We start from the raw sequence: 13,429 nt of genomic DNA on the forward strand, positions 1-13,429 counted from the left end.
ATATTGGCACCACTACTGCCACATCTTTGCGAATCTTGTCTGGTTTGTGCAATAATGCCTTTCCCTGAGGATCACAATGAAGACCCACACCTGATGCCACCCATTATGTCACTGCAGAGTGGGTGTAGGCGTATTTGCAGGGCTAGTTTGTGCAGACGACTGAGAGACGTCGGCGATGTCCCCGGTGGCACCCTGGAAGGATGCGGAGGAGAAGTTGTCGAGGGCAGTGGTGACTTTGACAGTGACAGGTAAGAAGATGGTGCTCGGGCCAGCCGGGAGCAGCTTGGCATGAAGGAGGCTGCAGATATCCACGACTACATGTCGAGTGACTCTGAGCCTCCGTGTGCACTGCTGCTCAGAGAGGTCCAGGAAGCTGAGCCTCGGTCTGTGGACCCTGTGGCGAGGGTAGTGCCCCCTGCGATGCATCTCTCTCTGCGGTTGCCCTCCCTCCTGCTGTGCAGGTGGATGTGTCACAGCACTGTGTTGTGGAGCTCCACGTGTCAGAGGTGGACGGCTTGGCCGGCAAGGCTGGTGATGCTGTTCGCCCTCTGAGGAGGTCATGACTGCAGCTATGGCGGCCCCCATCCGGAAGATGTACATCTGAGCGGGTCCGCAAGGTAGGTCAATATGTCTGGACACCGGGGTAAGTGTGCAAGTTGGTGAATTTTATTGTCAGGAGGAGGGTGGTGGAGGCCAAACTTTGTCCCAAGTGACAGAGTGGCCTCCTGCAATGAGTGAGGGTCTCCCTCCCCCCACTTGTCAAATGGACCTTTGCAGCTGCCACAGGCTGATAGCTGCAACACATCCATTTCAACTGGGAGTGTTTCCCTCAGTATGGGAAACAGTCCCAGTTGTTTCTAAAATCCCACCCCTCCTGATATATTCCCTTAATCAGGTCTGTTAATGACCTGAAATAGCAATGTAAATAGTCTCAAGTGGCACCCCACTGGCTTTAATTGCCTGCGGGAGTCCCACATGCGGGGGCTGCGCGTGCACGTCAGCGCATCTGTGGGGAACCCGGAAGTGGGCGGGTTGGAGCCGGGCTCCCGACCTGCTCCGGGATTCCCCGATTTTCGGAGCCCCCCCGCCAGGTACGCACCCGATAGCGGGTGCTAAAATGGAGGCCAACGTTTCAGGTCGATGACCTTTCGTCAGAGCTGGAAGAAGTGAAAGATTTAACAGTTTTTAAGCAAGTACAGAGCCAGGGAAAGGGGAGGGGAGGAAAGAACAAAATGGAAGGTCTGTGATAGAGCGGAGGGCAGGAGTGATTAAATGACAAAAGGGATGATGTTGCAAGGCAAGGAGGGTGGTAACGGGACAAGTAAAGAAACAAAAGATGGGTCTAGAGGAACTGTAAATGGCAACAGCAGAACCATTACCAGCACTTGCTGACTGAAAAACTAAGAGCAGTGGTTATGATCTGAAATTATTGAAATCAATGTTGGGTCTGGAAGATTGTAAAGTGCCTAATCAAAAGATGAAGTGCTGTTCCTCGAGCTTCCGTTGAGCTTCATTGGAACAGTGTAAGAGGCCGAGAACAGAGAGGTCAGAGTGGGAATGGATGGAGAATTAAAATGGCAAGCGACCGGAAGATCAGGGTCATGCTTGTGGACTGGGCGGAGGCGTTCAGCAAAGCGATCACCCAATCTGCATTTGGCCTCCCCAATGTAAAGGAAACCGCATTGTGAGCCTCCTACACTGTTCCAATGAAGCTCAACGGAAGTTTATCTTTCGATTAGGTACTTTACAACTAGGCTTATCATTGATTTCAATAACTTCAAATCATAACCACTGGTCCCATATTTTTCGGTCAGCATGTGCTGGTAATGGTTCTGCTGTTGCCATTTACAGCTCCTCTAGATCCATCTTTTGTTTTTTGACTTGTCCCATTAGCACCCTTCTTGCCTTGTACCATCATCTGTTTTCTCATTTAATCACTCCTGCTCTCCACCCTATCACAGACTTTCCCCTTTATTCTTTCCTCCTCTCCCCTTTGCTTGGCTCAGTACTTGCTTAAAAACTATTAAATCTTTCACTTCTTCCAGTTCTGACAAAAGGTTATCGACCTGAAACGTTAACTCTGTTTCTTTCTCCACAGATGCTGCCTGACTTGCTGAGTATTTCCATTATTTTATGTTTTTATATAAATTTATATTATTGTTGTCGTTGATTGAGAGCAAGATATAATAGTTTAAAATAATGCTTTCATACAATCATACACAACTGATGGTTTTCAGGAGTCTTGTGAAGCTGGGTGCTGTTAAATTCCTCATGCTGCTCATAATCGATAGAAAATAAGTTCTTAAATGTGTGCTTATTGAAATAACAACAGCCAAGAAAATTCAACCTGTGTGATAAATCCGTATTAAGGATATCTTCTCTTTGACCTATTCTGTTTACTTTCTAAGTCCTTTGGTCATTTTATTAATGTGTATTTTGCCAGCGCAGCCAACCTTTAGCTACAAATTGCACACATTTAATAAGATCTAGAGAAAGAACTGTTGCTAACTGACAATTGTACAGTATTGTATAGTGCAAAATGGCTAGTTATAGACACGAACTAATGAGGCAAACATTGTTGGATACAGATGAGAATAACTGAAAACAGAAAACTCGACTGCACTGAACAGAAATGCCAAGCTGCTTTGTACTCAAAGCTGGGTACAAAGGGCAGCTACATGTACGCAAATAATGATCGTGCCCAAATGAAGTAAGAAAATTTGACCCTGAATATTTTGAGAACAGCCTAGCTGATTTTTGAAAACAGACACGAAACTATGCCTATTTTTTGTTAATACTGAAAAAAGTCACTTAGGCAGCTTAGTTAAAGCATTTTTAAGAATGTTTAAGTTCAGAAGGATGTTAGCTTATCTCTATTTGTGCATATATTATATATAAAAACTAAGTTTCGGCTTGGCATAGTGGGGGAAATTTTGCCTGAGTCAGAAGATTGTAGGTTCAAACCCAACTATAGAAATTGAGCTCATAATCTAGGTTGACACTTCAGTGCAATACTGAGGGAGTGATGCATTGTTAAGTTGATGTCTTTTTGACAAGGTGTTAAATCAAGGCCCTGTCAGCCTGTTTAGGTGGATGTAAAAGATCCCAAAGGACTTTTTGAAGTACAACACAAATGGTCTACTGGTGTTCTGGCCAACAATCCTCCCTAAACCAACAACAACTTGCATTTCATTTCATTGCAGTGTACAAATTGGTTACACCACATTCTTACATAACAAAAGCAACTGCACTTCAAAATAATTCATTTGGGACATCCTGAGGAGGTGAAAGGCACAATATAAATGTAAGTTCATCTATAAAATGTTAAACTAAGCCCCCATCTGCCCTCTCAGGTGGTTGTAAAAGATCCAACGACACTATTTGAAGAAGAGCAGGGGAATTCTCCTGGTGCAACATCTATCACTCAATCAATATCACTAAAACAGACATCTCTGGTCATGCACCTCATTGCAGTTTATGGCGTGTCGTTGTGCACGAATTAGCTACCGTCTTGCCCTGCATTACAACAGTGACCTCCCTACTGGGTCCCCAACTCTTTACAATCTATATTAATGATTTGGAGGAGGGGACCGAGTGTAACATATCAAAGTTTGCAGATGATACAAAGATGGGAGGGAAAGTAGAGAGTGAGGAGGACATAAAAAACCTACAAGGGGATATAGACAGGCTGGGTGAGTGGGCGGAGATTTGGCAGATGCAATACAATATTGGAAAATGTGAGGTTATGCACTTTGACAGGAAAAATCGGAGATCAAGTTATTATCTCAATGGCGAGAAACTGGAAAGTACTGCAGTACAAAGGGATCGGGGGGTCCTAGTGCAAGAAAATCAAAAGGTTAGTATGCAGGTGCAGCAGGTGATCAAGAAGGCCAAAGGAATGTTGGCTTTTATTGCTAGGGGGATAGAATATAAAAACAGGGAGGTATTGGTGAGACCGCACCTGGAATACTGCATACAGTTTTGGTGTCCATACTTAAGAAAAGACATATTTGCTCTCGAGGCAGTACAAAGAAGGTTCACTCGGTTAATCCCGGGGATGAGGGGGCGGACATATGAGGAGAGGTTGAGTAGATTGGGACTCTACTCATTGGAGTTCAGAAGAATGAGAGGCGATCTTATTGAAACATGTAAGATTGTGAAGGGGCTTGATCGGGTGGATGCGGTAAGGATGTTCCCAAGGATGGGTGAAACTAGAACGAGGGGGCATAATCTTAGAATAAGGGGCTGCTCTTTCAAAACTGAGATGAGGAGAAACTTCTTCACTCAGAGGGTGGTAGGTCTTTGGAATTTGCTGCCCCAGGAAGCTGTGGAAGCTACATCATTAAATAAATTTAAAACAGAAATAGACAGTTTCCTAGAAGTAAAGGGAATTAGGGGTTATGGGGAGCGGGCAGGAAATTGGAGATGATTTTAGATTTGAGGTTAGGACCAGATCAGCCATGATCTTATTGAATGGCGGAGCAGGCTCGAGGGGCCGATTGGCCTACTCCTGCTCCTATTTCTTATGTTCTTATGTACAAAAAGAAACTTATTTGGCTGTGAAGCGCTTTGGGACGCCATGGGGTGGTCAAATCCGTTATACAAATGCAAGTTTCTTTTTCCCAAGCAGCTCCTTCGGCTTCAGTCGCCGTCGAGCCAGAGGAACTACATATCCCAGAGTGCACTGCTCGAGGCGCACGCGCAGATCGGGGACAGTCAAAATTCCGCGTTTGCGTAAACGGCTGCAGTGGCACGAGGGGGCGCCTGGCCGTGACACGTATGTTCGCTGTGTGGAGGCAGGAGACGAAAATACATGGTCAAGTGTGTAACGAAACGACGGCCGAATCCAGTCCAAAGTGCCCGGAGCCTGAAGACAACCAGGCGTTTGACAGCGAGTTGGACGTGGAGTGCTGTGGAGGCTTTGCCAATCTGGATTACCGCAAGGTATCGCCCGTCACTCTGCAGCTCGCCCGACCAGGCCGCGTGGTTGCCATGGTTCCTCTGTTCAATCATTAAATTGACCCCCTCCCCCAAACTGTGTTGCTCCTGGGGAGGCTCCCAGCGCTGCGAGGGTGTTTAGGGGACGTGCGATTTTATGTTTCATTTAAATTTCAGCTCCCCCCACCTGAGCTACAAGCGAGGAACCGCTTTTTATCCTGGGCTTTTTAAATCATAATCACTGATAAAAAAAAAATTGAGATGCTCAAATGATCTTAAGAAATAAATATTCTTGCTATTGGAAAATGCTTCCCGCTGTTACGAAATTGAAGAGTCCTTTGACACTTTACATCACAACTCAATCCTTTTAAATAAAGCAGTATTCCATCTATTTCTATGCATTTTTCAGGTATTCTGAGTATTTGCATAATATGATACTTTAATGCGAATTTCTAATTTGTGCGGTGAGAAAATGGGGAATTACAATAGCATTTATTAAATAAATTAATATGCTAAACTCACAAGCGACTCCTCAAAAATAGAGATTTGTCAGTTTTAGCTAACCTAAGTGTGAAAAGAATGCTTTAGTCATGGTGCACTGTGACATGTATCTAAGAGAAAAAAAATTACAAATAAAAGCTGCAAAAACAGGCAGTAATGTTATGGTGCAATAGCAGTAGGTCAATATGCAATTTGGATGTGTTCCATGACTTGACTCCATAACCAAGGTGAAAATAAAAATAATACCAAAAGAATAAATGCACCTTATGGGCATGAGATCCATTTATCTTTTTTGGGATTGTGTTAGTTCTGAACTTTTATTGTAAATCACTTCATATGAAGTATTTACATTGTATGTAAAAGTGGTGACCTTAACAGTCCTAGCTTCACACTTAAAGAAGTACTGCAGCCTGCATGTTAAAAATTAAGCACACTTAACATTAACTCTCTCAAGTCTGATTTCCCCCAAAGATTTAAGTCCTCTTTTGTCTTTAAAAAAAAATCAGCTAGATTACTGTAGATAGGTCATCTGCTGTGCCAATGTACCATCTCAAGACTCATTTGAATCAAGCTTTTGCATGTACTGCAATACATTTATAAATATAAAGTATAATCATTTTATACTGGTCATATCGTCAAGTTGATTCACCACCAAGGATAGGATGTACCTTTATTTTGTGTTTCTTGGCCTTGTACAAATTGTGCTGTAGTACAGTTCATGTTCTGGAAACTTTGCAATCCTTGATCTGAACATTACAAGTACCTTGGCCTCTCATGTATAGTACCTGCAACAACTTGTCCTTACAGTTAGTTCCATTATCATGTCCCTGTTCACACCTTCCTGAAGTCCTCTGACTGATAATTTGTTTCTGACTTTCATGGTTACTTCTTTCATGCCTTAAATTATGTTCTCTCGCTCACCGTCCTTTTCACAGACTGAGCTCTGCAACCTCAATCTGGCCAACTGGGCATCTCTCATGACAATTGTCAGATTAACCTTTTCTTTACTTTTTATAATTTTTATAGAATCGTGGAATGTTACAGCATAAAAACTGCCACTTTCAAGTCCATGTTTCTCCCTAAGTGAAACCTAGGTCGAGTCCTACTCTTCTGCGTGCACCTCATACTCTTAATCTCTTTGAGTATTTTAATTTGTTATTTTTGTAAATCATTCATTTAATTAATGTCATCTGGTACACATCTACTTATTGTTATTTTAAAATCATAGAAAATAGAAACTACTATTTTGAAAGACACCTACTTGCAACCTTTTGCACTGGTGTAGGTGATCGCAAACTTACTGGTGGTTTTGCTGGCAGTCAATAAGAACAGGAGTAGGCCATCAAGACCCTCAAGCCTGTTCCGCCATTTAATTAGATCACAGCTGATCTGTATCTTAATTCCATCTACCTGCCTTGGTTCCGTAACCCTTAATACCCTCGACTAACAAAGATCTATTAATCTCAGTTTTGAAATTTTCAATTGCCCCCAGCCTCAACAACTTTTTGGGGGAGACTCTTCCTGATTTCCACTACCCTTTGTGTGGAAAAAATGCTTCCTGACATCACCCCTGAATGGTTTAGCTTTAATTTTAAGGTTTTGTCCCCTGGTTCTGGACCCTCCCACTAGAGGAAATGCATTACAGCATTGTAAAAATATTGTCAAATGACATAAGACTGTTCTTGACTCTGAAGGCAGCACTCGTTAAATTGTCTCTTGGCTGAATGTTATACACTGCAGTGACTATTTTCTTCAACTAATGCTAGGACTAATTGCAAAAAAATTGCATTCAATGTCTCATTAATATTAAAATACTTTTTAGAGTAGCTGTAGCGATCTTCAATATTTTTAGTATTTTACGCAGCTAGTAAAATAAAATTAGATTTAAATGCTACCTTAAAGCTACTTGTTGCAGAATCATGCTTTAATTATTACTCTATTATGGTCCAAATGTGAGCATATAAAGTTACTCTAAGAATTATATATAATAATTACTATAATTTGCTTAATACTTTGAGAACTGCAGTTACATTTCTGAACCACAACTATTTTTAATTAAAATTTGACTTTCTTCTCAGACAGTATTATATACTTATTGACTGTGTCGACCCTTTTTCATTATCACCTGCATCATGCTTGGATTTTTTTGATTCACCAATAGGAGGATCTCTTTATTTCTCTCTCTCCCCCATTTTTTTAATCCATCTCCTCCTGTCCTGAGAGCACTGACTAGAGTACAGTTCCACAAGTGGCAGTACCTCATCCACTTGGCCATTCATGTGTTAGCTTCAACTGACTATTTGACTGTGAGAGACATCATAGCCAATCCCTTTCTCACATGATGTGTGCACTTCTGGTAGGAGTCACTAGGTGATCAGCAATGGGAACCATGACATTTTTCCTGTCCCAAGCCCTGGATGCATAGGCTATCACTACCCTGGCTGGGATCAGCCAACTTGGCACGGACAGAGAATCATACCTGTGGTGTTCCTGATCTATATGGCTTTAACACACTAAATTATCGGTAAAGCTTTTATGACCTTTCTAAAGTTTAGAATAATGATAAACAACTAAAAATTGTATTAAAATGGAAAATCTGTGGAGAAAGAAACAGCTCACATTTCCGGTTGAAGACCTTTTGTCAGAAAAGTTGTATTATCTGAAGTGAATCTTAATTTGCTTTTGTCAAAAATAGAAACTTAAAATATATTTCTTTTCAGATTGATATTTCAATAATGGCAGATATTTTCAGCTACCTCGATTGGACAGACTTGAAGTTTAATATAGCCATCCTGGCTGTTGCTTTTAACCCATTGTTCTGGAATATTGTGAGTATTGGATGTTGCTTATGCTGTTCTGCGTATTCAGTGTATTCTTGATTTGATGCATTGTCATACAGTTTGTCGAGAGTGGACACGTTCCAGAAATCTCCACCCAGATACCGTAATCGGAGAGATAAAGATCTGTCTATATAAAATGTAAAAAATTGCACCTGGTGCATATTCACAGGACATGGGAAGAGTCCAATAGGTGGTTGGCATGTAAAGGATGCTGACTGGCTCAAATTTCACACTCGCTGAAAGGCATTCAAAATCACAAACTGTAAAACAGCAGTACTTTTACAAATTGAATTTACTAAAAAGCAAATAATGATTTCACCACAAAAGCAACCAATTAAATCCCTGGAAAAAATGTTTTTGAAATCCTTCAAGTGGCATGTTAATCCCTCACCACCCCAATACATACCCCCGAAAATACCGTTTATTACATAATAAACACACAAAACATTGAACAACGTTTGTGGGGGGAAAAAAATCAGTATGATGTCTCATCCCTTTGGTAATTCTTCCCTCGCCTCAGAAAAGGCCTTCTGTCTCTCAGGAGCCGCTGGTTTGCTTATGTTCTGTTCCAAGAACTTGAAACCTTGGGTCCCAATATTTCTGTGGCCTTTGCAAATATGACATTTTTCAGGCCTCTGCACATGGACCCAAATGACCTGCGTGACTCCACTTAGAATTTCCTGAGGTTTCTGCTGCATGTGGTGTTTTCCTTCAACCTCACTTAGTGGTTCAAGCTGTGAACGCACGGCGGCAGCTCTAAGACAGGAGAAACCGAAAGCACTTTCCCCGCTGTGGTCAATAGAGGGAGCGGTTACCAAAAACTGAACGGCATGTTTCTATATTGTCATTTCTATGGAATTCTATGTTTTAAGGTCTAAAATAGAAACTGAAGTTGTGTTCTGAAGTAATGCATGTGTGTTTCTTGAACTGTAGTGGGGAAGTGCGCTTTCATATTTCTTAATAAGAAAAAGGACATGCATGCTAAGCTACGCCTCCATTAGTGACATCACTTCCAATGACGTCGCCCTCACCCTTTCTCATTGAATGAAATGCACCTCATTAAACCAATTTTGCTGCTTAAATTATGTAACATAGTCATTGCTGTGGCTTTTCAAATTCAGCCCCAGAGAAATGGCTACAGCACCCCATATGATCTTGCAGTGCCTGTTCATGGGGTCACATATTTGAAAGAGTCCACAAGTCAATTGTTAGGTTGGGCTGGTGTGGAGGCTTTTCAGTCAAAGGGAGGTGGGAGACCTCACTTCCCCAGCAGACAGGGGAATTTCGTGGGAGTTTTTACAGGTCATGTTGATAGTGTGCTATGCGTGACTCCAGGTTCACAACGACTGGCACGAATTGGTGTCATGCAGCCCTCTATAGAGTGGGGCCAGGCTTGCCAGACTGTCCAATCCTCATCGCTACTTCATCCACCTGCTTGTCTATTTGGTCAACCCTAAACCAGTGAAGTAGCTACTGTGCTCCTTTACCTGGCCACAGAACAATTTTTGTGCCTCCTCACTGATTTCTCTTCGTATTTCGGGGCATGACACTTCAACGATTACCACCCATCTCCGGGTGGGCAAGGGCCAAAATTCCATGAGATTCACTGTAAAGCCATTACAATGGCAGCAGTCAGTTTTCGACAAGGTGCAGGGCAATACTGTGATACTGAAGAGCAGCACAACTTTATGGTGCACAAGTCAAGGGATATGGGAAGAAGATGGACACCTGGGATTAGGACTGCTGCTTGTGTAGAGTATAAACACCGAACGGCATGTTTCTATGTTTTAAGGTCTAAAATAGCATCTGAAGTTGTGTTCTGAAGTAATGCATGTGTGTTTCTTGAACTTTAGTGGGGAAGTGCGCCTTCATGTTCCTTAATAAGAAAAAAGGACATGCAGTGTCTGAAAGTGCTTCATACTTCATACTTTTGAAATCCAGTGACTGTTAAGTAGGCAAAAAGCACAGCCATTTTGAGCACAGCAGGACTCCACAAACAGTAATGAGGTGAAGAATCATTTAACTGTTTTTGTGATGCTGAGGGAGCAATGTTGACCAAGACGCTGAGAAAATAAGTGTATTGGGATCTTTAACGTTCACTGAAGCCAACACTCCCAACAATGCAGCGTGCCCACAGTATAGCTCGGAGTATCAGCTTCAAGCTTCTGGGATGGGGCTCGAACTTACAAACTTCTGGCCCAGAGTTGAGAATGTCACCTATTAAACCAAGCCGACACTGGTATAAGGAAGCTTGTGCATTGTGCTAGTGTAGTGAATGTCCACACTCCCAGCTTGAAAATTGAAAAAAAAGCTAATAGTTTTGACTTGTATAGATAATGATTTATGTATCAGCTCAGGTAAGAATAATGCGTGAATATAATTCATCGTCATTCATAACCATTTTACAAACAAATTGTAGAGGTGAGGACTGTTAATGAATCCAAGGAATTCAATGTTTTGTGTAAAATGTAAATAGATAAAATAGTGAAATCACCTCATCATTCAAATTTCAATTTTCTTAATCAATCACTGTTTTTGCTTTATTACATTAAAACAAATCATACTGATATTGTAAATTCTGATAAATTAAACTTTTTATACAAGTAACATACAAAATTGTTTGCAGTTTTCTCTTGGATACAAACAAAATATAGTAATTGTAGTTTTTTATATTATTGATTAAAAACACAGATCAGAAATGCAGCACCCACCCAACAGTTAATAACCTCCAAGTTCCTTGGATGTGATGGGTGATCTGAATGAGAAGCTGAGGCATTCTTTGAAGCAGTGAACACCAGGAGGCACTTTCATTTAAAGGCCTTCAACTAACAACTTTGTTGAGAAAAATTGCTCATGGTACTACACTACCAAAGTTATGATTTTTTTTTCTTCCTTCAAGCAAGCAGCCCAAAACTAAAGTCTATTTTAATTAGGTTTATCTAGGGCATGGGATGTGTGCCGACATAAGACAAATAAGAGTGAAAAGTTGTGACCGATTGGAGATTTGTCTTATTTTAAATCCTATGATTCTTTTAATATTTCTTTATGGGGTTTTGGTAGCTGGCCCAGCTTGTGACCACTTTAATTTGATTAGTCTGGAGCAGCTTCTCTGTATGTACTTGAAATAATTGTAAACAATTTTACAACACCAAGTTATAGTCCAACAATTTTATTTTTAATCCCACAAGCTTTCGGAGGCTTCCCCCTTCCTCAGGTGGTGTGGAAGGGGGAAGCCTCCGAAAGCTTGTGGGATTAAAAATAAAATTGTTGGACTATAACTTGGTGTTGTAAAATTGTTTACAATTGTCAACCCCAGTACATCACCGGCATCTCCACATCATGGCTACTTGAAATAACATCATTTGTCTCAAGCGAAAGCTACTTCAAAGGGTGGATGAGCCATCTCTGTCTAGGTGCGCTGCTTAAAGTTCACCCAGGTATTGGAGACAGTTAATATTGATTACTGTGATGTAACAAGGAGACACAGCTAATCAATTTGGAGATGCTGACCCACTTGGAAAGGGGAAGGTGGCCACGCACAGATATTGCTCTTTAGGTGTAAACATTACCTCAGCAAATCTGGCGAGTAATTTTTGTGCTGTGAACCCTAGTATAATTGACAGCTGCGTATATTGTTAAGGTATTCCTTTTGATCTTTCTCTGTTCCAAATTGGACCTCAAAACAATCAAAGGGCATAACTGTTGTCCCAAATCAGGGTTTCTTTAGAGAATCTCCAGTTTACTAGGCAGTTGAAAGAGCTTGAGCTAGTGCAAACACTCCATCAGTATAAAATTTCACATGTAAGCTTTTCATAACGGGCATGTTTTTCAAGCTATGAGAATTATCAGTGTTGAGATGTTTCATTATTTTTGAAATTGGGTTAAATATTGGTGAAAAATCACATTTTATTGCAATCCATTGAAACCTGCTATGTTTGTGCTTGTGTCTGTTTAATCTTACATCTCAATAAACCTGTTTACTAGTTTAAAGCATGAGCTACACAGTCTATCAGAAAGTTATGTCAGCCTGAAAGTCTGGGAATGACTGTTTCCTGTGGACATATTGAGGGTAAATAAGTATATTGTTCACCTGGGACCATTTCCACAGGCAAGCTTTGATTTTGGCAATATACCCTGGAGGGGTAATCCAAAGGTGGAATGCCTCCAATTGAGTCAGGTTTTGTTAGTTTTGTTGCCTATACTCCATCTAGTGGGCATAGCGTCAAAGCCACCTCAATGTATCATGATGTGGAGATGCCGGTGATGGACTGGGGTGGACAAATGTAAGGAGTCTTACAACACCAGGTTATAGTCCAACAGCTTTATTTCAAATAAAGCTGTTGGACTATAACCTGGTGTTGTAAGACTCCTTATATCAATGTATCATGGGGTAGTCCTTTAAGGGGCTGAGGCCAGCTAGGACTGCAGTAACTCACATCTGCAGTCTCTTCCGTATGGATGCTGGGTTCATGCCTCCTGACTTTAGGTAGGGAGATTTAAATCAATTGTGGTGGAGGAAATAAAAGGGACAGATAAAATTTGGTAGCATCCACAAAATTATAAACATTAAAGGAAGAGCAGAAGGCAAAGAAACAGCAAAAAGTAGTACTAGCCACCTTCAGTGAAAAAAGCAAAACTATCACTTGTTACCAAGCAAAGCCAAATGTGGTTTGTAAAGTCACTTAGCTGGCTGTGAATGTTGCTTTACCACCAACTTGAGAGATTCTCGCATAGATCCTGTAATAATGGAGTGGCATTTAGCACATTGTTTCTGGAATATCCATTAATAAGCATTTAACAAGTTTAAATGCTGTTACACAAATGATCTGCATTACTATTCAGTTTAGCAGTTCACGTTAAGGTGGAATTTCAGAATTAGCGGTCAAAACAGAAGGAGTCAGCTCAACTTCGTTCAATGTTGTAATATGCAATTATTGACTCTATGAATGGCAAGATCTTTGATTACATTTGTTCTACGTTCATTTGTTCTGCATTATCATTAAAGCTAATACTTTTTTATGGTTTGAATAGCTCATAATGAGTTTGTTCACAAAATATATTTACACAATACTGTAGATCATATTAAATGTTTGAATTTCCTATGTCCTGTATTAGCATTTCTCAGCCAGTCAGTGTGTTTCAGCTTCTCT

The 13,429-nt window shown here is 41.0% G+C and overlaps 1 protein-coding gene across 1 annotated transcript in view; it reads left to right on the forward strand.

Annotated features, from left to right (window-relative positions):
- The first annotated feature begins 4,739 nt into the window (after nt 1-4,739).
- The window catches only part of pemt (phosphatidylethanolamine N-methyltransferase), a 107,055-nt gene continuing 98,365 nt past the window's right edge, over nt 4,740-13,429 (forward strand). Inside the window, exons 1-2 of the mRNA XM_068003163.1 lie at nt 4,740-4,944; nt 8,160-8,267. Coding sequence (XP_067859264.1) covers nt 4,780-4,944; nt 8,160-8,267 — 273 coding nt within the window. The 5' untranslated portion in view covers nt 4,740-4,779. The remainder of the gene's footprint in view (nt 4,945-8,159; nt 8,268-13,429) is intronic.

The sequence above is a fragment of the Heptranchias perlo genome, chromosome 22, assembly GCF_035084215.1.
Source record: "Heptranchias perlo isolate sHepPer1 chromosome 22, sHepPer1.hap1, whole genome shotgun sequence".
NCBI classification, from domain to species: Eukaryota; Metazoa; Chordata; class Chondrichthyes; order Hexanchiformes; family Hexanchidae; genus Heptranchias; species Heptranchias perlo.